Source organism: Quercus suber, unplaced genomic scaffold (assembly GCF_002906115.3).
Source record: "Quercus suber isolate HL8 unplaced genomic scaffold, Cork oak 2.0 scaffold_754, whole genome shotgun sequence".
NCBI classification, from domain to species: Eukaryota; Viridiplantae; Streptophyta; class Magnoliopsida; order Fagales; family Fagaceae; genus Quercus; species Quercus suber.
Genome location: NW_027070190.1, coordinates 150086 through 164633, shown reverse-complemented (window position 1 = coordinate 164633; position 14548 = coordinate 150086). Strand labels below are relative to the sequence as shown.

The 14548-nt window shown below is 32.5% G+C and overlaps 1 protein-coding gene and 1 long non-coding RNA gene across 2 annotated transcripts; one reads left to right on the top strand and one right to left on the bottom strand.

Annotated features, from left to right (window-relative positions):
* The first annotated feature begins 401 nt into the window (after nucleotides 1–401).
* Nucleotides 402–5783, top strand: LOC136064756 (uncharacterized). Its single transcript, XR_010626370.1, has 3 exons — nucleotides 402–575; nucleotides 3376–3465; nucleotides 5458–5783. It is a non-coding gene; the product is annotated as an uncharacterized LOC136064756 (long non-coding RNA).
* A 4409-nt stretch (nucleotides 5784–10192) lies between these two features.
* Nucleotides 10193–12015, bottom strand: LOC136064753 (anthocyanidin 3-O-glucosyltransferase 5-like). Its single transcript, XM_065766884.1, has one exon. It carries the CDS (start codon nucleotides 11834–11836, stop codon nucleotides 10433–10435), a length of 1404 nt encoding a protein of 467 aa, XP_065622956.1. The 5' UTR covers nucleotides 11837–12015; the 3' UTR covers nucleotides 10193–10432.
* Nucleotides 12016–14548: the final 2533 nt, after the last annotated feature.

Sequence of the window (14548 nt, the reverse complement as noted above, 5' to 3'; positions counted from 1 at the left end):
AAAAAAAAAAAAAAAAAAAAAAATCTTGAAGAAAAAGAAGTTTTAAGGAGAAAATTGTGTTGCGGCAAAAGAAGATAATAGCAGATCTGATCGTAGAGTACTTTATGCACACAAGCACGTGAGAATTAACAAAGTGAGACTTTTTGTTTAGAAAACAAACAAAAGGAAGCGTTATTATAAGTATGGCAGTTTCATTGGACCAAAGCAATTGGATTTTCTGGATTTCATTGGACTCCTCCTCTCCACCAAATTGATTTAGCCACTCCGTATATGCTTACTGTTTTGTTAAATTTCATGTCTTCAAGATAATTGAATACAAGCTAATTACTTTTTGGTGTCTTTGTTATACTACTTTGTTTTGTTTTATTCTATGAAGTATCTAAATGAAAGTTTGAATTTTTATAAACTTTCAACTTTATTAATTATACAGGTAGGGATCCAAGATGATGCAATATTTTCTCCTTAAAACTTCTTTTTCTTCAAGATTTTTTTTTGAGGGCGGCTCATGCTTCACAATTCACATGGTCCACTTATGTATTGGACTCCTCCTCTCCTTCTACAGTCAATGCATCAAGGTTAGGGTTTTTGATTTGTTCAATAAAAATTATAGATTTGTTGCTTTTTCTTATAAGTTTGTCAATTTTTAGTTTTGTTTATTTAATTGCTGGGCCTGAATCTTTTAATTAAATCTTCAATTTTTTTTGACCTTTTAAAAGTTTTAATATTTTGAATTTTAACATATAAAAGGTAACTCATATTTCTCTGATATTTCTATGTTGTGTAGACATATTTTTTTGTTGATTCTTCGATTTTTTTTTTCTTTTTCCCTTTAAGAAGTTTTAACATTTTTTTATTCAGTTCAACCCCTATAGACATTGATTTTTTTTAAAGGCTAACCCATCATTTTATTATATTTCTCCATTGTGTAGTCACATAATTTTTGTTTTGTTTTTTTATTCAGTTCAACCCCTATAGAGATTGATTTTTTTTAAAGGCTAACCCATCATTTTATTATATTTCTCCATTGTGTAGTCACATAATTTTTGTTTTGTTTTTTTATTCAGTTCAACCCCTATAGACATTGATTTTTTTTAAGGCTAACACATCATTTTATTATATTTCTCCATTGTTTAGTCACATAATTTTTTTTTTTGTTTTTAAAAATTCTTGGCTCAAAATCTTCAAATTGTTTGATTTTCATTCCTTTCTCTTTGGCTTAAACGTAGAGCATCCCTCTTCTCTCAATCTCGCTCTCTCTGTTCATAGCCTTTGCTAGCTCAAGTCTTGACCTCTAAAGCTTGGTACATTTTTGTAATCCTATTTGGTTCTGAAGAACATGTTGATTTCATATAATTTTGTTTGTCTCTTTTCATATTCAAGTCAAGCTACTTTATAGATTATGAAAATTACAAAAAATATTTCTTACAGTTTTGGGTCTTACGGAATTACTAATTTTCAGCTCCAATTTTGTTTTAGGCCCTTTTGTTCTGTTATGGTTTTGCAGCAATTTAATTTTGATTTTTTGTTTGCTCTGTAATGAATATGTGTTGTTCATTCTATTATGCATGTTTAATTTTTGTTTTTTTTGGGTTGGTTCTATTATGGTTTTGTGGTGAGATTTAAGTTTTGTTGTAATTGGTTTTGTTACGGTTTGATGTGTTGTTGAATCCATAAATCAGACTTTGGTTCTCTATCATTTGATTTGTAAATGTTAGGTTTTGTTATGGTTTTATTATTTTTTAAATAAAACTATATCTATATTTATATAATATCTATATTTATATTTGAGGAGAAATCATATACGGCACAATTTTTCGTTTGCTAAATGGTGGATGGTAATAGTGGCAGAAGCCAAAAGATGTCTATCACAGTTACAACTTGAAATGAGAGAAAAAAAATTAAACTTAAGCTTATCAATTATCACATTTAAACTTATGCTTATCCCTTCAAAGTATTTGCAATGTAAAAATTTGCTTTCAATGTTACTTCACCTTTTTTTTTGGATCATCTTATTCTTGTCCCACCTATTACCAAAATAAATTTAACAAAATAACTTTAAATTTTTATAACAATCCAATCTATCCAATTTTAAAGAATACTATATTAGATAAGTTTAACCTGAACACAAAGTTTGGATTAATACATAACTCTATCTTTTCTTATCTAATAAAGAAATTTAAAATCACTATTCTATATAAAACCAATCATAGGGTTTAGATTAATATATAACTCTCGCTTTTCTTTTCTTATCTAATAAAGAAATTTAAATCAACTAATAAAGATTTTTTTTTGGGACTGAGATGATAGAACTAATAAAGAAATTTAAACTAATTACGTTTTACTGATAACTGCCAAAAAAAAAAAAAATCAATATAAAACTATTATTGTTATAAATTATTCCCTTTACATATTAATAACTTCATAATACTTATTTTACAGGTCCTACTCTCATCTTTATCTATATCTATATCTATATAATACTAATACTAATACTAAATACTAAATAATACTAAAAGCTGAAGCGTAGCATTTAATGTTGCTACGCTCACGTTGAGCCACATCAGCGGCCATATCATCTTTATTCTATTTTTTGTATTTTTCCTACAATTTTAAAATAGTTTTTATCAATTTTAAATTACTCACAAATATAAAATATTTACCAGCCATTTTTTCAACATAAAGCCCACTTATAAATTTAATTCCACCGTAAAGCCCAAGCACAAAGCCTTTTTAACCTAAACCCTTTGGAGAACCCTTTGAGAAACACAGTTTTCTCAAAATTTTAGTTTCCCTTTTGTTGCACGTTTCAGGATCCTTCCCCTTCCCCAAAGTTCACGGTTTCAATCTCTCTGTTTTCCTTTTATAGCACGGTTTTAGATTTCCTTTTGTTGCACGGTTTCAAATTCCTTCCCCTTCCCCATGTTTCTGTTCTACAGTTTCACCCCTTCTAACTGTAACCTCTCCACCTTCCTTCCTTCCTGACTTCCTCACCTCACGATATATAAATATTGACAGAAGCTTTATGATTTAGTTTAGGTATCTCTAAATCCATTTTATTTCGTGTTCTATTCTTTTGTTTGATGATTTAGTTCATGTTTTTGTTTTCCTTTTGTTTGATGTTGTTTTCCCCTTTTTGTACCATACGTATAGTGCAAAATACGGGTATGTATAAATAAAGATTTTTTTTATTATAAGTATTTGAGTTTATTTAATCTATAAAAACACAGAGTTTAGGAAAATAAAAAGAGAAAGCTATTAATTCATAAAACAATTCTCTTTAGTATTGTTTTATATACTTGCCCTTGGTTCTGTTGCATTGTAAAAGAATTCTATTACCATTGATTTTTTTTTCTTTTCTTATTTGTTTAATAACAGGCATACGTTGATTTTGAAATATTAAAGGATGAGTTTGAAAGGACTAGAGAGCTTTATGAAAGAATTTTGGACCGATTAAAGCACCCAAAGGTATGTATAAACTATACAAAGTTAGAATATAGTGTTTAAACTTTAGAATTGTTTCGTATAGTTTTTTTTTTTTTTTTTTTTTTTTTTTTTGGGTTTATGGTTTCTGCTGCTTGCTTGGGTGGTGTTATTTGATTGCTATTCTTTGTTGAGAAAAAATGTTGATGGGCTGATTACAATTTGGTATTTTTGATGCTTTCAGTTTTTTTTTTTTTTTTTTTTGGTGTTAGCATTTGGACCCACAATAAGTATAATATTAGCCAGATAGTTGTCTGAATGGCCAAATCACTAATACACTAGCACTAGACTAGGTGTAGAGTAGCAACTTGTGAATAGTGCAGCAACATAGCAACAAAGGAACCACACATGATCGACTCTATAACACACTAAAAATAGCTTTTATATGAATTTAAAAAGATTTCACAAACAACCGTTTCAGGACAGTACAACACAAAATTCTGCTATGGACCTACATTTTATAGCTGTCATGATTTTTTATGTTACCAACTGTGAGGCTTAGGGTCTAAATTTGGTGAATTCTTTGATTAGTTACAATTGCTTTCATATTAGCCTACCGTGCTTTTTTCGCAAATTCTTCTATTTATGGATATGCTTATTTACCTATCTTGATTTCAAGAGGAGGGTGGCATTGACAAACTATTACTTGCTAATTGGAAGAGTTAAGAACATGATCCTATTTGGTCAGTTTTGTTTTTAGTATGTTTAAATTTTTTTTAGAATATTTGAAAATGAACCAAATGCTAAAATCTTAAATCTGGGTTGCTCAAATGTGTGTGTGTTTATATATATATATATACACATTATTTTATTTCACCCTTCCATTACAATGTTCACATCAATATTTTCTTGAATAAATGTCTTGGAGTCATTGGTTTGCTGTTGCCCAAATTTCTTATATGGTTTATTTATTTATTTATTTATTTATTTTTTTAAGTAGAAGATGTGATACCCAAAATTGGCCATTATACAGTTTTATAGGTAACTACGATTAAGCAGGGACATAATGCTTGAGCATGAGATTTAATGTTATTTATGTGTGCCATTTACCTTCTAGAAAACATAAGATATACTTGAATTCAAAAACTATTTTGAGAAGAGTTTCTAATTACGAAACAAACATTGAGCACTAAAATACATGTTTTATCAAACATAATAAATAAAAACCTAAATCAAATCACATTGTGATGCTTGCATTTTGGCATCCAATTATGCAAAAGATAAGTAATGATTCTGTGACTACCAAAAAAAAAAAAGGTATTGATTCTGCATGTATATACAAGTTACAAGTTTAAGTATTATAGCTGAAACTATGATTTCACACTTGAAAGCCCACGAAAGTGAATTGGCTTTTGGGTTTTATTGAAAATTTAGGAGAGACCTCATGACTGTGTACCCAAAATAAACCCCAAAGACCTCAATAAAAACTACAACCAAATGTATATCATTTGGGCCAAGGGTGTGAGACCACTCCATAAACACATTCATGGATGATAGTTTAATCATTGTAATTGAGAGAACCACACTGATAAATATCTGATTGTTTCAATCCTATAAATTGCCCAAAATCCAAACATAAGGGCTATTATGTTCAAGTTGGAGGTGATGCTTGCTATTGATACAAGTTTGAATTCTTCTAGAGGCCTTCATTTTTCTGCATTTAAATTAGCCTTCCTCCCTCTACCTTTCTTTATAGTTCTTGGTTTCTTTATGGTTCTTGGTTGGATATAGCACTAGGATACTTAAATTAGTCAAACTACACAAATTTGAATAGTGGACAACATTAAATATTGTCCTTTTTGAAAAGAGATATTTTATGACAAAATTAAGTTGGATAAAAGGGACAATCACATTTAGTTTTGAGCTTGAAAAATTTGTTCTTAAATTTTATTTTTCCTAACTTCATGGCTTATATTATATTTGTTTTGACTCAGTTTTATATTCAAATAGATGTTATTTTTTCTTATTTTGTTGAAGGTTGAAATTTGAAATCCCCAAACCGATGCAATACAACCAACAACATTGAGAGGTAATTTTTAATAGGCTTATGGGGCACCATTCAAGTGTGGGGAGTTCTTCACAATGTTGCATTGATATTGCCAAAACCTTGAATGCCCCAATCCATATAAAACCTGATGATATGGAGATTGTTCATATTATGAGCTTCAAATTTAGTGGCACAAGACTTTCCACTTATATGTGGTTGATTTAAATTGCTGTCATTGTTATAATATGTAAGATATTTACATACAAGAATTGTTTGATAATTAATGTTTAGCATGAGTTACTTCTATCGCTCTTCAATTAAATTGTATTCTCTTGATATTTTTCCCTTCAGCTTTTATTTTTTAATTTTATTGTCCTCATACAAAATACAAGTACCATGTACTCCTTTCTAATATATTTGCTTATTAGCATTTGTATATTAGAGGAAGCTTTCAACAAATATTCTTAATTCTTCTACCATTTTGCTCTATTGATGCGCCACAATTTAATTTCATTAAACTATCCCGTGCATCACACGGGTTAGCGATTAGTTAGATAATAAAGATTGTGCCCAAATCTGTGTATGAAGCTATGACTTATGAGCTATTGGAATGTTGGTAATAATGTTTTTGTGGGGCCTGTTAGTTAAAAAGATATAGGAATCTTCAGAAGTGGGCTCGGGGCCCAACGGCCCAATCCGAGGACGCTTAGTTATCCGAGGATAGCTTAAATTTTTTTTATTATTAAATGGATAATATAGGAGAAAGGAGTGGATATTGTATATAGCGGCATAACGCACGTCCGAGGACACCAAAGTCCAAGGTGAATGTAACTTTCATTTTATTCAGGAGACTCTGCCAAGTTGTATCTGAACTGGAAATTAGGTATAAACCTAAGGAGGAGTCGGGGAAGGTAGCAAATATCTTCCAAGGCCATCACCTCCATATTAAATGCTCTCCAGCTAACCCTCTGGCCGCATTAATGTGGAGGTGATACCTGAACAGTGACTAAGCAGCTTTATGGCCACTAAGCAAAAGTTCCGGTAGGTGCTGGATGGGACAGAAAGGAGCTCCCAAGATAAGAACTATACGTGTACAATGGAAGTGGAGGAGAGAACGGAGTATATAACATAGAAACGAATGAGATAAGAAGGGGATTCCAGGAAAAAAGAAAAGGGAGACGGACTGAAATATAGCCGAAGAGAGTTTTTCTCGTTGAATCAACCTAAAATATCCCTTGTTATTTGATGAGTATAACCTTTCCTGTCAAACGGTACTAGTTCTTGTACCCATGCTCTAAAAATTTATTGTTTGGGCTTGTTGGGCTGAAAACCCATTCATACTCTGGGTCCAATCCAAATTGAGTCCTTACAGTTTTCATTGCCATAAAGCAACCAAGGTGTGGCCTTTATGTGTTATGTGGAATATCCTACATTTGTAATCAAAGAACATGTTTTTTAAAAAAAAAAACTATTTGTAATAGTTATTTAACTGATTATCCCGTGCGATGCACGGGTTAACAACTAGTCTATATCTAACTATATATTACTAAAAGCTGAAGCGTAGCATTTGATATTGCTATGCTCACATTAAGCCACGTCAGCCGCCATGTCATTCCCATCCTATTTTTTGAATTTTTAATTCAATTTTAAAATAGTTTTTACTAATGAATAAAATACTAATGAAACTAAAATTATATCCAGTTCTATCTTTGCTTTAAAATCCACTTCATATACATTTAAATCCACTATAAAGCCCAAGCCCACACCCAAAGCCTTTTCAACTAACTCCCTTTGTCAAACCTAATTGTTTTTCACGGTTACAACTTATGCTATTCCCTTGCCTTCTGTTATAACTTACACGGCTTATGCTTTAAGTTTTCACGGTTACAACTTATTCATTGTTTGAGGTTTAGTTTCTTCCCCTTCCCCGCCTTTTGATTCTCACGGTTTCATCTTCCTGTTCTATGGTTTCAGCTTCTGTTTTGGATTCTAACGGCAGCCTCTTTGTCTTCCTTCCTCTCCTCACATCTATATAAATACTGATGTAAGCTGGGTGGTTCAATTGAGGTATCCCTATATCCCAATTTCTTGCTCTATTATTTTGCTTCATGGTTTCTTTTTTCTTTTCTACGTTTGTTACTGTTGGGTTACTGCTGGGTTACTTTCTTTTGCGTTACATGCCTAGGTTATTTAAATGGCGTGGGTTGTATTGTAAAGCATGTAGCTGTATGGATGGTTCTCCAATTGGTTTGTGTTTTCTTTTTTATGAGATCCCTTGTGAAATTTTCCCACTAATTTGGATGGTTCTCCAATTGGTATAATTAAATTTTGATAATTTTGACAAAACCGTTGGTATTATTCATTTGTGCCTCAACCATTAGTCAACTGGCCTCCTTTTGTACCACATTAGACTACTGTCTCTCCCTCTCTCTTTAGACTCTCCAGCTTAAGTGTTCTGTTTCCTACCTTGCCGTTATAAGTTACAACACAGACAGTGAACCGGTGTAACATTTCTCTCTAGGATGTATATAACTACCCATGTCCTTCCTTCCACCATTAATGGCAATCCCCTTCTCCCAAGTCCCAACTGTGCTTCAAATCCAAATATACATGTATGCTATGCTACTTCCTACCTTACCAAAGCTCAAGGTATTTTGTCTCTTTTATTTTCTTCTGTACTTCTTATTCTTTAATTTCTTTTATTTTCTCCCCTGCCCTTGAGTCCTTCTCCAGAAAACTGCCCACTTCTCTCTCTTTACATCTTCCTATATCTTTTAAATTTTGCTTTTGTTAGATGCACGCCAATTGTTTGATAAAATAGCTGAGTGTTTCAATTGTTTATTTATTATATATTCAAAACTCAACAGATTTAGTATGATTATATGCTGCAGTTTTATTTTAAGATGGGTTGGTAGATTGTTTCCTAATTCTTAAGCATCATGCAAGAGAATGTGTAGTCATATTATAGTACCAAGTTACTTGGAATGTCAAGATTTTAGTAGCTTTCCCTTGTGTGAGTTGTGACCCCTAAAAGAATCATGCTGTATATATCTATTTTAATAGTCTTCAATACTTGAGATACTTTTTTTGTGGATTCTTCAGTACAGACAGAGTAGAAACCTGCATATGCTAATTTCAGAAATACTCTTTTGTGGATTCTACTCTGTCTCTCTCTTTTTCTTTACCACTCTTTGAATGACTCCTCCAACAAAATAAAACATGGTTCCCCCTATTATGAATGTCAATTCAACTCAACTTTCTTCTACATGGTGAGATGAACCTGGATGAGAGGATTACATTATCTTAATTGTTGTGTTTTATTATTTTTGTTGAAACTTTTGGCATTTAGTACAAGTATCATGTCAAAAAGTTGTTCACACTTGGTAATCAAAAATTGGAGTTTCAAATCACCATCATCTAATCATCTTTGATAGTTGTCCCATGAAAGAAAGATTGTTACATAGCCTGACAGTACTGCAATTTCATAGCCTGAAAATATTGCATCTCACATATTATCCATTTCATGTCTCACTTGCTATCTTACTGCACATCAATCTTCCTTAAGAAAAACTGTGATGGTTCTGCTTTGGCTAAATCCTCCACAGATGCTAATAACCCTCTTGCACCTTTTCCTAGAACAAAATGATCGTAGAAAATCATCACTTCTTTCAATAATCCTCATCATAAAGACTAATCCCGCTTCCTCCACCTTTACTTTGTAGGATTTCTTTTCAATATATATTATAGAACTCCCTTGACATATGACAAAAAACAATTGTTACAAAGTTGGCGTCATATATTAAAACTATTTTCCTTTTCTTAATAAAACAAGAAAGTTATCTAGGATTATGGCCCATCTAACTGTTATCATGGATTCATAGGATATTTTCCTCTTCTTAATAAAACAAGAAAGTTATCTAGTGATAATGGCCCATCTAACTGTATCATGGATTCATGATCCTATGGTTCTTACCGGGGAGGAATGTCGGTTGTCGCCTAAAAAGTATCATGGGTGTTGGTCATAATCAACACTATGCTGAGTCTTTCTTTAGACAATGTCCCTGAAAATCTAGTTGTCACCAACTCACCATAGTAATTATTCCCACCTATTAGCTCCCTCCATGCGTTAAATGTTGAAATACTGCCCACCTGTTGACATGATCTGATCTCTCCTCTGGAGAGAACTCAAATTTAAATACCTAGCCCCATTTGTTGTAAGCAAAATCCTATATATACTCTATCACAAATCAATGCTAAGATTACTGTTAAGAGTATATTGTTCTCTTTAAACATATCCCAATTGTGAATTTACAAAATTTTAAAGAGGGAAATATTTTGCTGCATACTAATATGCAACACAACAATTGTTGTATAATGAGTTATGTAACAGGAAAAGAAAGCAATACGTGTCAAAGGTTCATGATTAGGTGAACTCTTGGACGCATGCTTTCTTTTTACTATCACATAACCTATTATGCAATAAAACCTCTCCCTATTTTAAATTGACTAATCTTATATTTATAATAAAACTCTTAACTATGAAATGAATTATTTAAATAATGAATGAATTAAAATAAATGAATATCTATTTTATGACCTCATTATTTACAAACTTACACAATTTAATTTTAAAAAATCACTACAAGCATATAATATAACCATATATACATATAGTTTACATATTCCTCACAAATGTATTCTTGAGTAACTGCAGCAAGCAATCGGTAACAAAATAAATAAATAAAAATGATAATAGCAAGAGTGAAAATAGTTATAATACACAATCTCTTAAGCATTACTTAAGATACTTAGAGACTGTTTAGTACATGTGTTTAAACATATATTTTCAGTTTTTAAATAATATTATACGCATTTTTACCTATACTTATTTCTAAAAAATATAAACAACATTACTACCAAACGCTGTTTATACTACTGTAATTACGTACTGGTGGCTCATACAGCCTACTTCACTTTCTGACGCTGCAAGTTCATCTCACATTGCTTTGCCAGTTGAGCCAATGCATTGAAAGAAGAACCACCCTCAGTGCAAGCCTTTTCCCCACTGTCTTTAAGTTCCTTAACTCTAGCCCTCATTGCCTTTCCTTCTTGATCCCCCATTACTTTCCTTACCATAATCTCAATCTCCTCTCTTCCTACAATTCCTTTAGTTGGTGCGATTTTGGGACGCACAGCCACTCCTAACTCCTCAGCTAGCATCGTAGCATTCATTTTCTGCTCTGCATATAAAGGCCATGCTATCATTGGCACACCATTTAGTATGCTCTCCAGCGATGAATTCCACCCACAATGAGATAAGAACCCACCTATTGATTTATGGCCCAAAATTTCCGATTGTGGAGCCCATTGCGTGACCACTAGTCCCAAATTGTGGGTCCGTTCCAAAAACCCATGAGGCAAGTAATCCAAGGCATTACCACCTTTGTCCTTGATAGGCGGACGTAGCACCCAAATAAATCTCTTTCGGCTAAGCTCTAGACCCCAAGCAAGCTCAGTGATTTGCTGGGCTGAGAGAACCCCAGCACTACCAAAAGAAATATAAATTACAGACTCAACCGGTTGCTCATCTAGCCAATCCAGCAACTTGCTCTTTAAACCAGACGGTTTAACCGGTCTAACCAACGGTCCGACCGCGTAAACCGGTACTGATCCGTAACGTTCTTGTTCTCTCATTGCTTTAAGCGTTGTGGTGTCCAAATCTTCCCAAGTGTTCACCAAAACCCCATCACTCCGACGTATCTCCAACCCAACTTGTAAGAACACACGGTATTCAAGCTTGGTCCGGTTCAGCAACGGGTCAACCACATCAGCTGGTCGAACCGGCATACAACCCGGCAACCTTAGCGGTTCTTTTTGAACAACGTATTCACCTTCTACTTCCTTGTCGAGTACAGGAACATATAATATTAAAGCAAGTGGCAATGCAGAGGTAACAAATACGTACTTTAACATGTGAAATTCGTCAGCAACATCAAGTGCTGGTGTTCCGAAAATATCAACGAAGAGAGCTGTTGGGCTAGGATTCAGGGATGAAATTGCTGACCTGAGAATTGGATTTGTTTCGCGCATGATTGTCGTTAGCCTTGTGAAGATCGGAGAATTGGGCTCGACTTTTTCGGAGATGTCCACGGGTGTTAGTTCGATGATGTCTAGGAGTTTTTGAGTTCTGGCTAATTGGATAAGATCGGATTCGCCGGCTGAGGAGTTGGATTCAACGACGACGAAGAAGGTGACATGGACGTTGTGATCGGCGACGAGGCGATTTCCGAGCTCAAGATCACAGACAAGGTGGCCAACGCCAGGGCTGGAGACAATTACTACGTGTGTTTGTGGCTTTGAGGTCATCATGGAAGTGAGCGAGAAGAGAAGATGAAAAGGTGAGTGTCTAAGGACCGATCGATGAAGGAGATGGATAGTTTATGGTATGGTAAGATGGGTATGTTCGATATTTTATAGAGGTGAGGGGTTGTGCTTGTGCCACCCCGAATATATGTAGCATAGAGAGTGACACTTGCATATTCTGGTGTTTCTTCCTTTTATACCTTTTATATTTATTCATTAAGCTCATAGTAAGGTCCTCCATAAATGTTAAAAGGAAAAACACAATTTATTCATGTTTCAAGAGCGCTGCACATTTACCACCTTTCACTTTTGGTGTGGTTGTCATTCTATAAGTATAAATACTTGTGGGGTGTGGGGAGTAAGAGTCAGAGTTCAAGTTTTCAAGAAGAGGCTTCATACACATATATACTTAGATTAAATTAGAATAGAAATTCTATCTTGTATATATAAAAAAAGAAAAAGAAAAAGAAGAGTACCACACACCTTTAGTATGATGGTCACTTCACAAGTATAAGTGTTTGTGGGGTGTGAGAGATAAAAGTTGGGATTCAGGTCTCTAGGAGGGAACTTCATACACATATACATATAGATTATGTTAGAGTAAAATTTCTATTATATATATATATATATAATTGAATATAGAAAGAGAAATAAATGAAGTTAGAATAGATAATTATGCGTACCAAGAAGTCAAGAATTAGGACCAGCAATTTTTTTAAGTAGATGAACAACTTTCCTTTTTTAAAGGACCTTTGATACCCATTTGCAAAAGCCAATAATTATTTATATTTATTTATTAGTTTAGTGATGATACTTGTATAAAATCTTAAGGAACCATATATATATATATATATATATATATTAGGAGATGAGCAACTTTTATTTTTTAAAGGACCATTTTGATACTCATTTGCAAAAGCCAATAATTATATATATATATATATTTATATATATTTATTAGTTCAGTGATGGTAGGTGAATAAAATCTTAAAAAACTTTATATATTTTTCCTTGTAATATTGTACTTGTAATGTAAATTTATATTTTAAACACATAAAAAAGGTAGATGATACACGTATTTGCAAAGAAGTGATAAATACTAAATATTGAACACTTTTTACAGGTATTATGGTACAGTGGTAGTGAAATATATAGCACCATATAAACATGTAAAACTATTTGTACTAGATACGGTTTTTCATTTAAAAATAACATATAACTAAAATCGTAAAAAAAGAACATGCTCAGAGCATGCCATTGTGATCGGTTTAAATCATTGTGTTATTTTTGTTTATATATATATATATATATATATCTTGATTATTAGTGCTTTGGTGGTAGTGGAACATAAGGAAAATTTAAAGAAATTAAAAAAGAACACTAATCCCTCAACTTAAAAGAAATTATAAAAGAGTAAAAAGATGAAACCAAGACACTCAAACTAGTACTGCATGTAAAGAAATTATAAAAGAGTAAAAAGATGAAACCAAGACACTCAAACTAGTACTGCATGTGGGTCTGTCTTTGAGCCATCCATGGAATAAAAGTTTAACAAAGATGAAAAATACGTGTCAAAAGACGAAGGAAAGGCAGTTTTTGTAATCAATTATTCAAACAAAGTTCAAGATTATCACGTTACCTTTTTAATATACTGATTTGCACAAATTATTTATGACAGGTTTGGGGCACGATATTTGTAATAGTTCTTCTCATCAATTTTATTATAGGAATGTTATAAATTCAACTTTTTTCACAATAAATTTCATAAATATTGAGTTTGTCGACCATGTGTAATGGATTTATTTGAAACTCATTAACACCATCTTTTGTTCATCGTTTTCACTCAGGAAAAAAAAACCATTATGAAATTTGTAGTGAATAATTGTTTCTTATGATTTTTTTATGCACAAACACATGAGATATGCTATTCCTAATTGTGCCATGAAAAAAGTTTAGGAATTTTTGTCCCTATTCCGAATTGAAAAAGCTCAATAATTTTTTTTTAAAAATTAATTTACTATTGTGCCATTGAGACACAGACCAATAAAATCCTTTTAAGTTTTTATAGTCCACGCCAAAGTGAAAGTGTGTTCTAACGCCCTTGCTTGCTAGTACTGATTTGACTGGTAGATATAACGATAAGTCTGCCATTTGCCTTTGAAAAATTGAAAATCGGTTTACCATAGTTAATAGAATATGTTTCATTTTTAAATAAGGCTCTAGTTAAGACAAAATCGTCAGTTCTGGATCTTCCTTAATTTGTAAGTTTAACTTTTTGTGTGATGTATAGTCATGAAAGTCAAGGGGAAGAGGAAGATGAAAGGTTACGTGTCAATTAAGGAGGAAAGATAGCTGGTGACAACCTCCTGGGACAAGATAGTTGGTGACAAGATAGTACACCAGAAAGTTCAGAGAAAAAGCAAGAGTTTTCTCCATTTTCAAGACAATGGACAGTTTTGAGTTTTGGTAGGTCATACTACAAATTTTATTTTGTTATATTTTGACTACATCTCCCTTAATCTTAAAATATTGTGAAATTTTGCTAGCTAAAGAATGTAGCATATAACTATATATTATTCCTAAATAGTTGTAAATAATCCACAACACAAAAAGAAAAAACCAGTCAGTTCGCTATTGGATCACCACAACACAAAAGAAAAAACGATGTTAAGTGATCCAAAATTTCAAATGTTTATTTATTAGATGAATATGATTGAT